Raw genomic sequence first — 14,688 nt, 5'->3', positions numbered from 1 at the left:
GACATTTGCTATCATCCGGTTTTACTTTGAAAAACAATTTATGGGAAAAAATAAGTCAGTTGAATCAATTATGAAATTTTTTTTTTTTTTGCAGCTCCAGTATAAATAATCTGTAATGTTATGTCATGTAAGAAGTGGATATCAAACTAGTAGCCTTTGCATGAATCAGTAGTTTTTTCAGCTTCAAAAATATTAGTGGGTACGGGCAGTTGTCAGACCCCCTTAAATGTTTCACTCTTTGTTATATTGCAGCCCTTTGCTAAAATCATTTCAGTAAAAAAAAATTCCACACTAATGTACACAGCACCGCATATTGACAGAAAAAAAAGAGGATTGTTGAATTTTTTGCTGATTAATTAAAAAAAAGAAAAACTGAACTATCACTCAGCCATAAGTATTCAGACCCTTTGCTCAGTATTTAGTCGTCTTTTTGCGAATGATGCAAGGGTTAGTCGGGTTTTTTTCCACACCTGGATTTAGGGATTATCTGCCATTCCTCCTTTCAGATCCTCTCCAGTTCTTTCAGGCCATTTTCAGGTCTTTCCAGAGATGCTCAATTGGGTTTAAGTCAGGGCTCTGTTTTGAAGGTGAACCTTTGGCCCAGTCTGAGGTTCTGAGCACTCTGGAGAAGGTTTTGGTCCAGGATATCCCTGTACTTGGCCGCATTCATCTTTTCTTGGATTGCATCCGGTCTCCCTGTCCCTGCTGCTGAAAAACACCCGCACAGCATGATGCTGCCACCACCGTGCTTCACTGTTGGGACTCTATTGGACAGTATTGATGAACAGTGCCTGCTTTTCGCCACACATGCCACTTAGAATTCAGGCCAACAGTTTCTATCTTGGTCACATCAGATCAGAGAATCTTATTTCTCACCATCTTGGAGTCCTTCAGTGAGGAGAGGCTTCCGTCGGCCCACTCTGCCATAAAGTCCCGACTGGTGGAGGGCTGCAGTGGTGGCCAGCTCCAGGAAGGGTTCCGATCGTCCCAAACGTCTTCCATTTCAGGATTACGGAGGCCACTGTGCTCTTAGGAACCTTAAGTGCAGCAGAAACGTTTTTGTAACCTTGGCCAGATCTGTGCTTTGCCACAATTCTGTCTCTGAGCTCTTCAGGCAGTTCCTTCGACCTCATGATTCTCATTTTCTGTGACATGCACTGTGAGCTGTAAGGTCCTATTGCTGATGTACTGTACAGTCGTTGAAGTTAGTACAATAAAACAGCACTATGGATTCTGGAGGAAGATTAGATTGACATGGCAACACATTGAGGCTGAAATCTGATTGGACAAAAGATCTAATATACATCCACGTACTCTAAACAGTGCAGCCAAGAGAAACGCTATCAAATGACCAACTTTGGAAGAAGTCTTCCATCCTTGAGAAATGTTCAAATGAATGTGGATCCCGAACAGCTTTGAGCAGCTGCCCCCTGTATCTTATCATATTCATTTCTTGTCGGAATTATAGCTCAGAAATCAATTACAAGCACTTCAAAATGGGGAGTTACCTTTGAATCACCACATGAGCTGTAAATGATGCACATTGCTTCTGATAGCGAGAAGGCCTTTTCGGAGCTGGCCGCCCACCAGTGGTAACACGATGAATGTGTTTTCCAGGTGTGTGGAGGAGACAAATGGCGGCTGCAGCGACTTTGCATCCTGCAAGTTCACAGGCCCGGTGGGTACAAACGTATACCGTTAACCCTTTTTGTGATGTGTTTGAAAATACTCCTCACACATGCTTCAAAACACACTTTTTCAACACGTGGTAAACATATTTGAACAAAAAAAAATGGTCAACTTTCAAAGTTAGCTTCACATTAGCTTTCAATGTTAGTTCCCAATGTTAAGATTCTGAAGTTAACTTCCAATGTTGCCTCCAACATTGGTTTGCAATGTTAGCTTTAGCATTAGCTTCCACTGTTAGCATCTAAAGTTAACTTTTAATGTGAGCTCCCAATGTAACCTCTAATGTTAGAGCTGAGGAAGACCAGTGCTAGTTTCCAGTATTTGGTTGAACATTAGCTTCCAATGTTAGCTTCAGAAGGTAGCTTCCAACGTTCCCGCTAACGTTAGACCTGAGGAAGATCCAACTTTCGCTTCCGATGTTACATCCAATGTCGGTGTCCAATCTTTGATTCTGAAGGTAGCTTTCACTTTACCTCTAATGTTAGCTTAGAGCGTTGGCACCCGGGTTAGTTTCCAAAGTTAGCTTCGACGTTACCGCTAATGTTCGAGTTGAGAAAGACGAGCGTTAATTTCCAACATTAACTTACGAAGTTGGCTTCCATCATGACCTCTATTGCAGGGGTGTCACGGCCCACATTATTGGCAGTTTCCTCTCAGAGAGCCGTTATGACTGTGAAACCATATCAATCAAATTTGACGGCGTCATCGCTGTATCACATATACGGTGGACCCCCTCAATGTGCACGCATTGCCTTTGATGGAAACGTTGGCTCGCAACATAGCCGCCAAATAGAAACGTCGTTTAGCCAGGCCGCTACAGCGCGCCGTCGTACGGAGGCTTTTATTCATGTCTGTGCATCGCTGTTAGCTCTCTGAAATCACTCTGCCAACGCCTCTCCTGTTAGATGCGCCGTCTGACGCCACGACGACGACGCTCCCATCTCGAGGCGCAGCGCCGCGACACTGCGTTCCGTTGTCACGCCTTTGCAGCACATCCACAATGGATTGCTGCGCCCCTGCTAAATGCAGTGTGAAAAGGCTTTTATGCACGCACGCACACACTGCGCGTTTGTCGTCCTCCGCTGAACCCTCGAGACTGACTCGCAGAACCCCGATCGAAGGCACGTCGAGAGCCCCTGCTCTGACGTTACGGTTGACGAAGAACAGCGTTAGCTTATGACGTTGCTTTTGTTCGCTGGGTTTAGTGTATTTCACGACTCGCTGCTTTTTAAAGTAAGCGCGTCACAAATCGCCGTCCCTCCAGAACGAGCGCGACTGCGAGTGCTTGCTGGGCTACGTGGGCAACGGGATCCAGTGCCTGGAGAAAGTGGTGCCCCCTGTCGACCGCTGCCTGGAGGACAACGGCGGCTGCCACCCCGTGGCCTCCTGCAAGGACTTGCATTACCACGGTAACGCCTCCGTCCGGGTCTCGCGCCGTCGCGGCGTGGTTTGTTACCACGGAGACGGAGCTCTTGCTTGTAACCTTTCCAAAAGATGTCTGTTGCCGTGGCAACAGACATCTTGTGATCTTTATCCACGACGACTTGAATAACATTCCGAGGTCCTTTGTTACCATTGGAACCTTTCCGTAAGATGTCTGTTACCATGGCAACGGACACCTTGTGACTTTTGCTGTCTGTGATGACTCGCGTGACATACAAATGACATTGGACTACCCGAGTTACCAATGTAACATCTCCGCAAGATGTCTGTTACCGTGGTAACAAATGCCGCACCCACATCACCTTTCCACAAAACGTCTGTTACCATGACAACAGCAACACATTCCGATAGCCTCTGTTACCACTTGTAACGGGACCGCAGGAATTATGTTACCACGGTAACAGTACACCACATGCATGCTTTGTTTTTGCTACCCTGCTAATCCGATCGCTTGCGTTTCCATGGTAATGTGTGGTGTCTCGAATCGTCGCTTTCTTTGTCGGGCGGCACCCGTCGGGTGAGGCGCTTGTCCCCCGGCCTCCGTCCGCTCTCCTTCTGCACGCAAGGCTGCTTCTCCTCAGAAGATGGTAGCCAAGCGATGGACTTGAATTAGAATTGAGCTCGCTAAGGTTTAAGAAATAAACTTGGACCAAGACTTGAAATGGAGCTGATCCCAAAAAACAGCAATTCGCCAAGGCGACGAAAGTACTGAACAGTTCCAATAAGACACGCGTTTATAGAGACTCCATCTGGGACTTGCTCGCCTCATTCAAAAACCCTCCTCTTGGTCTTGATTGGCTCAAACCAAGTTTCCCTCAAATGGCATAGTTTCGAATGATCACAATAGAGCCAATGTCACGTTACCTCAGTTGTTAGTTTATAATCGTGTCTCTGCACTCTTATTGATATTTTTTTAATATAATGAAGTCGTCCAATACGATCATATATATATATATATATATATATATATATATATATACATTTCGTTTTGAATGGTATCTGGTGTTCATTTAACATGCAATACAACTGGTTAATAAGAGTTTCTTGCTTTCTAATGGTGTCTGTAAACACAAGGTGGTCATGGCATTCATCGCCCTCTTGGAGGCGCTCTTGGTCCATTAGGCAGGGGGCTGGTAGAGCAGTTGTCAGTCGTAAACTATCACATTTGGACAGGTCTCCCTAGTTTGAACCTACGTAGCAGACTTGCTGGCAACGGAGAGCCACTTTCAGGCTCCTTTACATTCATCATCTGTCACCCGCTGTAATCTGAGTTTTGCCCAAGAGTCAGCACATTTCACGGTTCAGATCATCGGGCGTATTAATGAGAATAATTCATAATATGAATTACTTACAATGCTAATATTCCACAAATGCACCCGCTTCTGTTACCATGGTAACACCTACTCTGCACACAACCCTACTGAGTGTAATTACCTTGGCTACTGTAGTAACCATGGTAACGCCTGCTCCGGAGGGGGGGGGGGTGCGGTCGTCTCTCGAAGACCGTGCTCAGCAGTCGCTGGGTTGCCGTGGTAACTGATGGCGTCATTACCCGTACGTAGCCTCGTCTCCAACGTGCCGCTTGTGTTCCCAGCCAACACGGCGGGAGTGTTCCACCTGCGCTTGCCGGAGGGGAAGTACAAGATGAATTTCAGCCGGGCGGACGCCGCGTGCCGGGCCGACGGCGGCGTGCTGGCCGACTTCAAACAGCTGAGCGACGCGCAACAGGTACCCCGCATCCATGGTTTCCGTGGGAACAGCAGATGCATCAACGCCGTCTTCGTTGTGTCTGGGGTACACAGAAAAGAAAATGTATACGTTGGGTCAACTTGGAAAAAAAATGTATCTGTTACAGCTTAATTCCTCTCTGATTATGTTTGCGATTTTGTTCCAACTTTAAATTTTGATTTGGATTACTTTTTACAAATGGACTCAATCGTTCCTTATTTGTCGACCAAGTCAAACCGTCGAGCTCATTCTACGGAACAATTGTTCTCACTTCTGTCAGTATTTGCCATTTTCAGTCCATGAAGCTGTTGTGTTGTTGACGTGGCCGCTGTGCTTCCAGCTGGGGATGCATCTGTGCGTGGCCGGCTGGATGGCGGGCGCCAAAGTCGGGTACCCCACGCGCTTCCCGAGCATGAATTGCGGCGAAAACCACGTGGGCGTGGTCCTCTACAAGGAACCCGCGGACCAGAGCAGCACGTACGACGCGTACTGCTACAGAATCTCAGGTACCACGCAGCTTTCAAAGTGTTTCGTTGACGAGATTTGTGTTCTCAAACTTTTTGGGTCCAGGGGATTCAACGTAAATGCCATAGAAATTGAAAAGCTGCCTATTTTTGGGAGAAAAGCACCTGGGGTCCTGTCTGATGTGGGAGACCTCCCCGGCCTCTAGTGATCCTGTGTTTAGGCCCTGTTCTTGTGCTGCTATGATTTGTGCCTCCGTGCTGTCTTTCAGTCCAGCGTTTTCCAACTCCTGGTACGTTTTATCAATCTCGGCCGTTTCTTCAATTTTGTCGTTCGAACGTGCCATTCAGGGAATTGTCTCTCCGTGACAGCCCATCTGGCTCCTTCTCCTTACTGTGCTTCCATTGCCTGAGGCATTCACTCACAGGTCGTCCCTAGGTGTCAACTTCTTGAGGTATTGTTGGAGGCCTGTTTTTTTTTTTTTTGGGCTGTGGCTGCCCTTCGAGGTGCCCCCTGATGGTTGCCACTTGCCTGGGGGATTCCAAGTCATGCACCTGTTATCTTCCCTCGTCTCGATGTCATTCGCGCGCGCTTATCTAGTCTGAGCGACATTTTGATGTCATCGCTAAGACATCCTTGTGAGGTGAATCAGGGACTCGATGTCACGCTCGTTCTTAGCATCCAGCACGATGCCGTCCGTGAAGAGGAGGCGGCTGATCGTTGTTCCACTTCTGAACCGAGACCCGACACCAATCTCGGTCACGATCTGACTGAGGGGATTGAAATTTTGAAGTTGGAGTGGTTTGAATCAGGTCCGAAATGTGAAAGGATTAGGTAAAAATCAGTTTTTTCAAGGGAAATGAAATGTATGAATTATGGGGGAAAAATGGCTGTTTTTTGTCAGCGATGGAAGGATGATTTCAATGCAAATGTCGACGTGTGCAGATGTGACTTGCGAGTGTCCCGACGGCTACGTCGGGGACGGCTTCTTCTGTAACGGCGTCCTGACTGACGTCCTGGCGTCCTACAGCAACTTCTCCACCTTTTACAAGGTAAAACACCTTCAACTCTTCAATCCTGAAAGGACATTCATCCAGTCACGAGCTTGCTGTCTTTTTTTCAGTTCTTGTTGGACTACGGTGGTTTCTCCGCACAGGGCCAGCGTCTGGTAGACTTTTTGTCTGAAAGGCAGTCGAATGTGACGCTGTTTGTCCCGCACGATGCCGGATTCAGCCCCAGCCAGGTGAGCCCCCGTCTCACCTTTGCTGACTCTGTGGATTATTTCGACTCCTGTTTATTTCTACTGTGCATGGTGGCAATGATCAAGAATAAGTTTTACTCTATGGATTATTTTGACTTTTTCTATTTCTTTTCCGTGCTGCTGAACATAATTTCAAGTCCTTGTGTGAATTTCTTGTCTTTGCTTATTTACTAACGCACGCGTGTTAGGTGCTCTCGGGTCGAGATCTGGAGTATCACATCTCCACCAATCACGTCAGGCGACCATTTAAGGAGCTGCGACACCAGGAAGTCATCCCGTCCAGGCTTGGCTTCAACCTGTCTGTTACCCATGGCAACAACGAGGTGGGACACATCGGCGCGCGCACGCCCCGTTCGCCAGTACGTTATTTCAATTTCAGTTTGTTTACCGCTTTCCCCCTCAGAGTCGTAAACTTGTGAACCAGCGCCTCCTACTGGTGTGGGACATCCCGGCGGTGAACGGAATCGTTCACGTCATCGAGGCGCCGCTTACGGCTCCGCCACCTCAGGTCAGCTGGATAAATATTAAATATCATGTCATTTTGCTACAGACATTCAATTGGATTCTTTGTTGGTTTCTAAACATCGAATATCATTTTAAGCGTGGTGCCATGACGTGCATCCTGGGACTCGCGTGTAAAATGATCCATGAATGTCCATTGAATTGAAGCAAAAAGTGGGACAAAACATGTTTCATTCTTTACATTCTATTTTATTTTATTTTTTTTACAGCGTATAATATAAAGCTATAGTATAATATTATAGAATGCTATTTTTCCACACTAAAAACACATGACAAGCTAACCCTAAACCTTTTTAAGAACTGTTTGTTTTCAAATATTTATGACAGTACAACTTTTATTCAACTAACGTATGTGCAATGCATTTTAATTAAATCATTATAATATTGTTATATTCATGTGCGTGTTCAAATTGTTGCAGTGGCTTACAATCATTTGAAATCAAAACCGCCGTCTCGTTTTTGTTGGTCCTGATGTCAGTACTTGGAGAGTCAAGTATTTTTTAGGTTTCTTCCGCCGCTTGAACTCATTCCCATCGCCGTGGTTACCAGATCGTTTATATGAAGCGCCGTCGTGGGGTTACCCGGTTGATTGATGTGCGCGCATTTTTGTCTGGCGGTCCCTCCAGGCTCCCCGTCACGCTTCGCGCGGCCACGCCCATTCCAGCGGCACCGTGTCGGCCATCTTGGTGTCGTTGCTGCTGACCGGCGTGGCGGCCGGGATCGGCTACTACGTCTTCAAACACAAGACGGACGCCTTCAGATTTCACTACTTCAAAGTGAGACACACACGCACACGCTCTCCCTATGCTGGCCATTTGTGTCTACCTCATTGAATTTTTTTTTTTTACGGTGGCCAATAGAAACTCATGACAAAAAAATTTAAATTTCTTGTCATCTTCTGGATTGACTGATAATATCAGGCTGAAATCGGTTTCATTCTAGACTCAACACATGAAAATTGTCTTTTTTTTTTTTTTACCAGATTACACAAAGTGTGGTGCAGCGCAAGATTCCCTGCCTGAGTGCAGTTCAGTTGTATTTAACTTTTTTAGTACGATAGAATTGCATTCAAACGTGAAGTCCTGTTTGTTTTTGAACCTGTATTCAGGCTTCCCATTTTCAGTTAACTTTTATGTGCAACACATTTGAATGGAATCATTTAAGTGCACTCCAATGACGCAGTTTTGACTGAAGTAGAGATGGAGTCCCTGGAAAGTGAAAAGAAATATCTCGTCAATTTGACACACCACAGAAAAGTGTTAAGTACCCTGCCAAATTTGAATGATTAGGAAAAAAAAAAAAATCGCCAATTCTATACAATGAAGCCGTTCTCTGCGCTCTCAGACGCCGCGAGCGTGTCCGCTGAATGCGCTGAAAACACGACCCGCTCAACCATCGACTATCAATTAAACACCTCGACTACGTCATGAAAAAAATGGACGCTACTTCGTCTCGCGTCTTTGTGATGCCTACAGATACATGTCGGAGCCGTGAAAATATAGTATATCCGCTTAACACCTCCGGTGGCCGAAATATATTCAACTGGATCATCGCAAGGCTTTTCCACACTGTGGCAACAAGGCGATCTAGTGGCCACCCCATCCCACAAACTAGCCGTCGCGTCAGGACCCACCTCCACAACAACGAGGCGCTCTAAAGCAGCCAGGCTAGCGGACTATCCGAAGAGATGTATTTTCGGGGTGTATAGGCATAGCCAGCTAGCTAACTGCACATTGCAGTTCTGTCGGTTAACCACTGATGTGGTGTGGCCCTCAAGGACTTCGATATCGGGGGAGGGGCAACTCATGCCGGCCTCCGAAGTGCGTCACGCTCCGCCATTTTAGTCACATGTTCTGATGAGGTGTTGTTACAGATTGCACTGGTTTGGATGGTGTGTTTAGTCCTAATTTGGTGAATTAAAGCAGACATGGCCGCCGCCATCTTGGCGATCCTCTCCCGCTGACCGCCAATCGCAAATCTGACACGGCTGTTGTTAGATTTGTGATTGGATGAGCAGTAAGCATCTGCCTTCCGCCGCAAAAGTTTGGTTGAGCGGACAACTAGCATGATGCATTTTATTCACGTACTTATGGCCGACAGTAACCAATTAGAGATGTTACAATGCATATGTTCTGAAGGCCCTGGGCAGATTAGATAGACATGGCAACATAAAGGGGCTGAAATCTGATTGGGTAAAAAATAAATAAATCAAACATCCAGCCAAGAGAAATGCTACCAAATGAAGGTAATACAATTATTGGGAATTTGTATCACTTCATGGAACCAATATTAGAATTTAGGTCACAAATGGACGCACAACGCTGCTAATAGCTAACGAGCGCTCACCTCGCGTAACAGAATGAAGACGAGGACAATCCGGCGGGGGGCCCGTCCAAACCCGCCCTGGTATCCATCCCCAATCCTTTGTACAGCGGCTCCAGAGCCTTCTCCGAGCCTTTTGGGGTGAGTCCTCGACACGCTGGCTGGTCTACATGTCAGTCAATACCGCTTCACACGTAATTGGTCAGTCCTCGTGTAAACATTGGCCAGTCTACATCTCAATCATCTTACAGGAAACGAGTCAGGGGGCGAAGCCGGCAGAACCCGAGGAACCCCCAAAGATCCTGGACCTGGACCAGTAAAAGTACTTGTTACCCCCACCCCGCTGGTTTCCAACTTTGAACGGGCAGTTCTTGTGTATCCAAAAATCAAAGCTGTCGTGACACAGGAAGACAAAGTGATTGTCAATAAAGTTTTGCACTAATCATTTTCTACCAAGCACGAGCATTGTGATTTTTGTCTCGAATCACCTCAGTTCACACACGGATGTCGAAGCATTTACAGATGAGCCCCTTTCAACCTGGTCGCTAACCAAAACAGCAGAAAACTAGTGGAAACCTTTTTGAAAGGCCGGAAACAAAAATGACGTGGTCTATTCAGCAATGCTTCCGAATGATGTAAGGGTTGACATCGTCAGCAGTCATGCCATCTCACTAATGACAAAACTCCTTTCAACTCTGCAATTCTGTGCGTCCAGGTTTTTTCTGGCCTCTCCCAGAGCAGTTTTGCAGGTGTGCTGTCCAGTTTGTATTGCAATGTTAACATTGTCTGCAACCTTGAAAATAACAGTCGAGCAGCGTCAGGCTCTCCTCCAAAAAACGTAATTGACGAATAAATTCGTCAATGGCAGTGAACGTTTGGATTTTAAGGGACAAGTATACTCATCAAATGCAGGTTCAGCAGGAACACAAAAACATGTTTATTGCAGTTGCTGGCTGCCAGAAGATTTCCTTTCTGTGACTCAGTAATATGTCTTCCAATTCCATCACTTCAAAACGCCCGCTCTTTCGGATCTTAGTAAATCAAGCCATAACCCTAACCGCCATAAACGCTCAAACAGCAAGCAAAAGCGCGTATTTCCTAAGAACGTGCTAAACGTGGATCACTTCCTGTTGTGGCGTGTGTGTGAAAATGGCTACTGGTTGTTCCCTCAATTGCACCAGCACACACAAAAATACATAAACATGCACACCCTGTAAAGTAAAAAAGAAATATGCCTTCTAAATTGTACACACCACAGAGAGGAGAGTTGTTAAAAACCCCAACAAATTTGAATGATAAAAAAAAAATAAATGGCCAAGGAAATAAAATGAGATTTCAAAATAATGAAAAATGAAGCAGTTCTCCCCACTCTGGAACGCTGCGGGCGTTTCCGCTGAATGCGCGGAACCCCACCCCGCCCAAGCGTCAATCAAATAGCACTTCACGACCTGGCCAAATGAATGCTACTTCGTTTAGCGTCTTTCTTACGTTTCGTGTTTGAGCCGCCAAAATGTACCCACGGCTGGAATATACGGTATCCCACCGGGTCGTTGCGGGGCTTTTCCACGCCGCAACAATGAGGCGCTCACTCTAAAGCGGCCATGCCACCGCGAAGCCCCCCCCGTCCACACGCTGGCTGTCACGTCAGACTGTTTTAAAAAAATAAATCCCCTCTCCTTGCACTCCTGTCTTTCTCTATGTGACGTGCGCGCGTACTCACGGCTGACAACGAGGCACTCTAAAGCAGCCGGGCTACCGGACTGAAGTGAAGATGTGTTTTCAGTGTGTAGGCATAGCCAGCTAGCTAACTGAATGTCGCATTGGCGCCGGATGACCGCTGACGCGAACAAAGGCGTGCAAGGTCTTCAATAGTGGGGGGAGGAGTGACGCCTGGCAGATTCCAAAGTGTGTCAAGCTGCGCCGTTTTAGCCACAGCCCAAAAAATGTGGAAAACTGAAACGGGGGGGAAAACGGTTTAGTGCTAGATCTCCACAATTGATCACTACATAGTTCTCAGTCTTTGCACGTTTTCAGCAATGATCTTCAAACGCGCATAATTTACTTGGAAACAAATATCCAAATTCACATCACAGTGCCTCTAAACACACACGCACGCTTGACACGGATCACTTCCTGTTGTGCTTTGCACGAGAGTCTGTGCAAAGTGAAATAATGCCGACAAAAAACGGACAACGTGCGACAAATAATCTTCCCACGTTTGACCTCACGTGTTGAAATGTCTCCTGGTCCTTTCCTTTCTGTCGTCAACACAACACGCTAAGTTCTCCTCGCCAACAAGTCAAATGTCTGCCAGCTTTTCAAACAACGACTTGAGCGTGTTTGTGTGGAATCGCCCGTGTGTGCGCGTAGATGTGTGAAAAAGAGTGCCAAAATGGAACCTGTACGACTTTACACACGTTCGACCTGGAAAATGGTTCCTTTTGTTTTGTCATTGTTGGCAACACACATACACACACACCCTTACACAAACAAGCACAGACAAATACCTGCATAAACACGTACAAACACAAACAGAAGCACACACAGAAAAAAAACTCACACAGACACATGACCTAACCCACACACATCATACGAACCACAAATACAAACACACAAGCACAGAAAACACCCACATATACACACGAACATAAAAAAACAACAACACAACCACAAAGACAGAAACGCACACAAACTCAAACACACAAAAAGAACACACGCACAAACACGTGCTCGACACGGTTCACCCCGAGTTGTGCATGTGCGCGGTGTCATGAATCATTGATGGCGTAGAATGTCAGCACTGCGAATGTGCTGAGCGCGTGACAAAAGAGAGCCGCCGCCGTTTAACGGACGCGCGTGACACGACGGGATGTCAAGATGTCCGCACAAATATGCAAACATTATGCAAACGTGCGCACACGCACGGGAACGGAAGGTCGTGTGATCCAAAATAAACAGAGGCTCTGAACTCCAAATCCTCTTGAAGCCATTTTAGGCACGGAACAAAACAGGGAAGTCAGGAGGCGTTTAGTGCGACATCATTTTATGGAAACGGCATAACAACGTGATGGCATTTCCCGGCCTGAAAATGCTAACATTGCTGTAGCCTGAAAACGCTAACGTCTGCGTACAAACAACCAAAAGGCTGGTCTGTAAAACGGTTATCACATAAAAGTTTGACGTTTTAGATTCTGAAAACTGCATGTTTCTCCAATAGAACATTTTGAGTTTGAGAAAAACCTAAAAATGGCAACATTTTTAGCGTTTGCGTTAAATTAATGTTAGCATTTGTGATAGCATTACCGAGTAAACATGACAACAGCGTTTGAGAGCTGAAAAACGCCAACATATTTTATGTTGACATTATCACTGAAAATGGCTCATCTACGAAGACAGAAAATGTACATACGTCTTAATCCGATAAAACATGACAACGTTTTAGTGACACATATTCAAACGCTGCGAAGTCAAAGGCCGTTAAGTACGACACCATTTTGTGGAAACGGATTTGAAATATTATTATCGCCTGAAAATGCTAACATTATGAGGCAGTAAGGTCGGGGGCAGACAGGATCGGCAACGAAAGAGCCTGAAAACTAATATTGTTGCCGTTTGAGTGGAAACGCTGAAGACAGAGACAACGATTTATCGGAGACATTTGTGTTAACAAACATTCGTGTTAACATTTGCGCGTTAACACTGAAAACAGAACATGTATCTACACATTACAACTTTTTCTGAGCTTCCATGTTAGCACATTGTTATCATCCTTTAGCATGTAAGCACAATCAAAAACAACATCTCTGTATCTGTTAATCCGATAACAAGAGCGTTGTCTAAAAAGCTAACGTTACCGTTTCAAACGCTGAAAATTCTCGTCTTTGAAAACAGAAAATGCACAAGACAGCATTTTGAAACCTGAACACGGCAACATTGCTAGCGCGTGTGTCAACGCTGAAAACGGAGAACTATTATCCTGAGAAAACACGACAAACAACGTTGAGCCTCAAAATGCTAACGTCATAAGCATTTGTGCGGAAACGCTGACAATTAAAACGGAATGTGCATTCATGTAAATCTGATCCTAGCCGAGCGCAAGCCGTTTATCGTCGACATAACAAGATAGCCCGCTTGCTGCTAACCGCTAGCCCCCTGCTTCGTCGTTTTGCTTTTTGAGGGGAGGAGGAAGAGGTGGTTGGCGAGAATCAACACGTGCGAGCAGAGCAGCCATGTTGTTTACGACCCGTGGTTTCCTCTTCCTCTTTTTCTCCTCCCTCCTTTTCTCTCTTGTAAAATGGCTTCCCCCCCTCCCTCAACGCTGGAGGCTGCAACCAAGGCTGTGTCGGGAGTCGCATTCACTCATTCCCTACTCCCTTATCGCTAGATAGGGATTTTTATACACTGGACTATATAGTTCAATAAAAAATAAAATAAAAAATAATAAAAAAGTCCACTAGAAATCCCTTCGTCGTGATTGGGGAACGCAATCGCTGCGTTCGGAATCATTCACTCATTCCCAGCTCCCTAATGACTACATGCCTATAGGGATCTCAGAGACTGAACAGTTTGTCTAAAACGAGGCTTCAAGCTGTTTAATGCTCCTCTCAGTTGAAGTTTACCGTCCAATTGACCATAAAACTAAGGGAACTACACAAATTACAAACTGCGTTCACTTTGTCTTACAAAAGCCTGCTTAGCTTGAGGCTAACAAACAACGCAAAACGCTTTACACGGCCTAAAAGCGGCATCAATATTACGCTTCAACGAACATATTTGACAGAAGTTGTCAAATTCTCCGTTTGTTTCTCCATGACTGTACAGAAAATGGATGGAATCTACTGCCCCCGGTGGCCATGTTGTGCACACCAGGAGGTGCAGTCAATTAATCATCATAATGATGTTATTACGCGATGTTTTTTTTATAATGTACATTATTGCAGTGCTATTTTCCTTATTAACTCGTACATTTTGGCGTGTGTCGAATGTTTTTAGAATCAATTATTCCCATCGATTAATCGAATTATCGGATAAAAGCATTTTTCATCAAAGCTTATTGCCTTTTTTTGCAATTGGTCTTTATCAACCGATCATTGTTGTTTATTTGGTATTGTTTAACGACTTAACAAATAAAAACTTTCCACAAAGGAGTGACGATTTCCTCGCCAATGTTTTTGAAACCGAGCTTCCTTGGCTACTGATTAATGCGAAGGAAGTTTGATATTCCCATTTGAGGCGGCTTCAGGTTCAACGACATCAATGGC

At 45.6% G+C, this 14,688-nt stretch overlaps 2 protein-coding genes across 4 annotated transcripts in view; one reads left to right on the top strand and one right to left on the bottom strand.

The window, feature by feature from the left end:
• stab1 (stabilin 1) overlaps positions 1 to 9,884 on the top strand; it is a 44,729-nt gene extending 34,845 nt beyond the window's left edge. For both annotated transcript variants that reach the window (XM_061786429.1, XM_061786428.1), the window contains 11 exons: positions 1,618 to 1,678; positions 2,954 to 3,098; positions 4,727 to 4,860; positions 5,201 to 5,366; positions 6,268 to 6,374; positions 6,446 to 6,565; positions 6,772 to 6,906; positions 6,987 to 7,091; positions 7,732 to 7,881; positions 9,464 to 9,568; positions 9,679 to 9,884. In XM_061786429.1, coding sequence (XP_061642413.1) covers positions 1,618 to 1,678; positions 2,954 to 3,098; positions 4,727 to 4,860; positions 5,201 to 5,366; positions 6,268 to 6,374; positions 6,446 to 6,565; positions 6,772 to 6,906; positions 6,987 to 7,091; positions 7,732 to 7,881; positions 9,464 to 9,568; positions 9,679 to 9,747 — 1,297 coding nt within the window. In that variant the 3' untranslated portion in view covers positions 9,748 to 9,884. The remainder of the gene's footprint in view (positions 1 to 1,617; positions 1,679 to 2,953; positions 3,099 to 4,726; positions 4,861 to 5,200; positions 5,367 to 6,267; positions 6,375 to 6,445; positions 6,566 to 6,771; positions 6,907 to 6,986; positions 7,092 to 7,731; positions 7,882 to 9,463; positions 9,569 to 9,678) is intronic.
• The window catches only part of ccdc71 (coiled-coil domain containing 71), a 38,166-nt gene continuing 28,259 nt past the window's right edge, over positions 4,782 to 14,688 (bottom strand). For both annotated transcript variants that reach the window (XR_009790312.1, XR_009790311.1), the window contains exon 2: positions 4,782 to 4,921. The gene's annotated coding sequence lies outside the window, so the exon portion shown is untranslated. The remainder of the gene's footprint in view (positions 4,922 to 14,688) is intronic.

This window comes from Phyllopteryx taeniolatus, chromosome 9 (assembly GCF_024500385.1).
Source record: "Phyllopteryx taeniolatus isolate TA_2022b chromosome 9, UOR_Ptae_1.2, whole genome shotgun sequence".
NCBI classification, from domain to species: Eukaryota; Metazoa; Chordata; class Actinopteri; order Syngnathiformes; family Syngnathidae; genus Phyllopteryx; species Phyllopteryx taeniolatus.
This window is presented reverse-complemented; position numbering and strand designations above follow the sequence as displayed.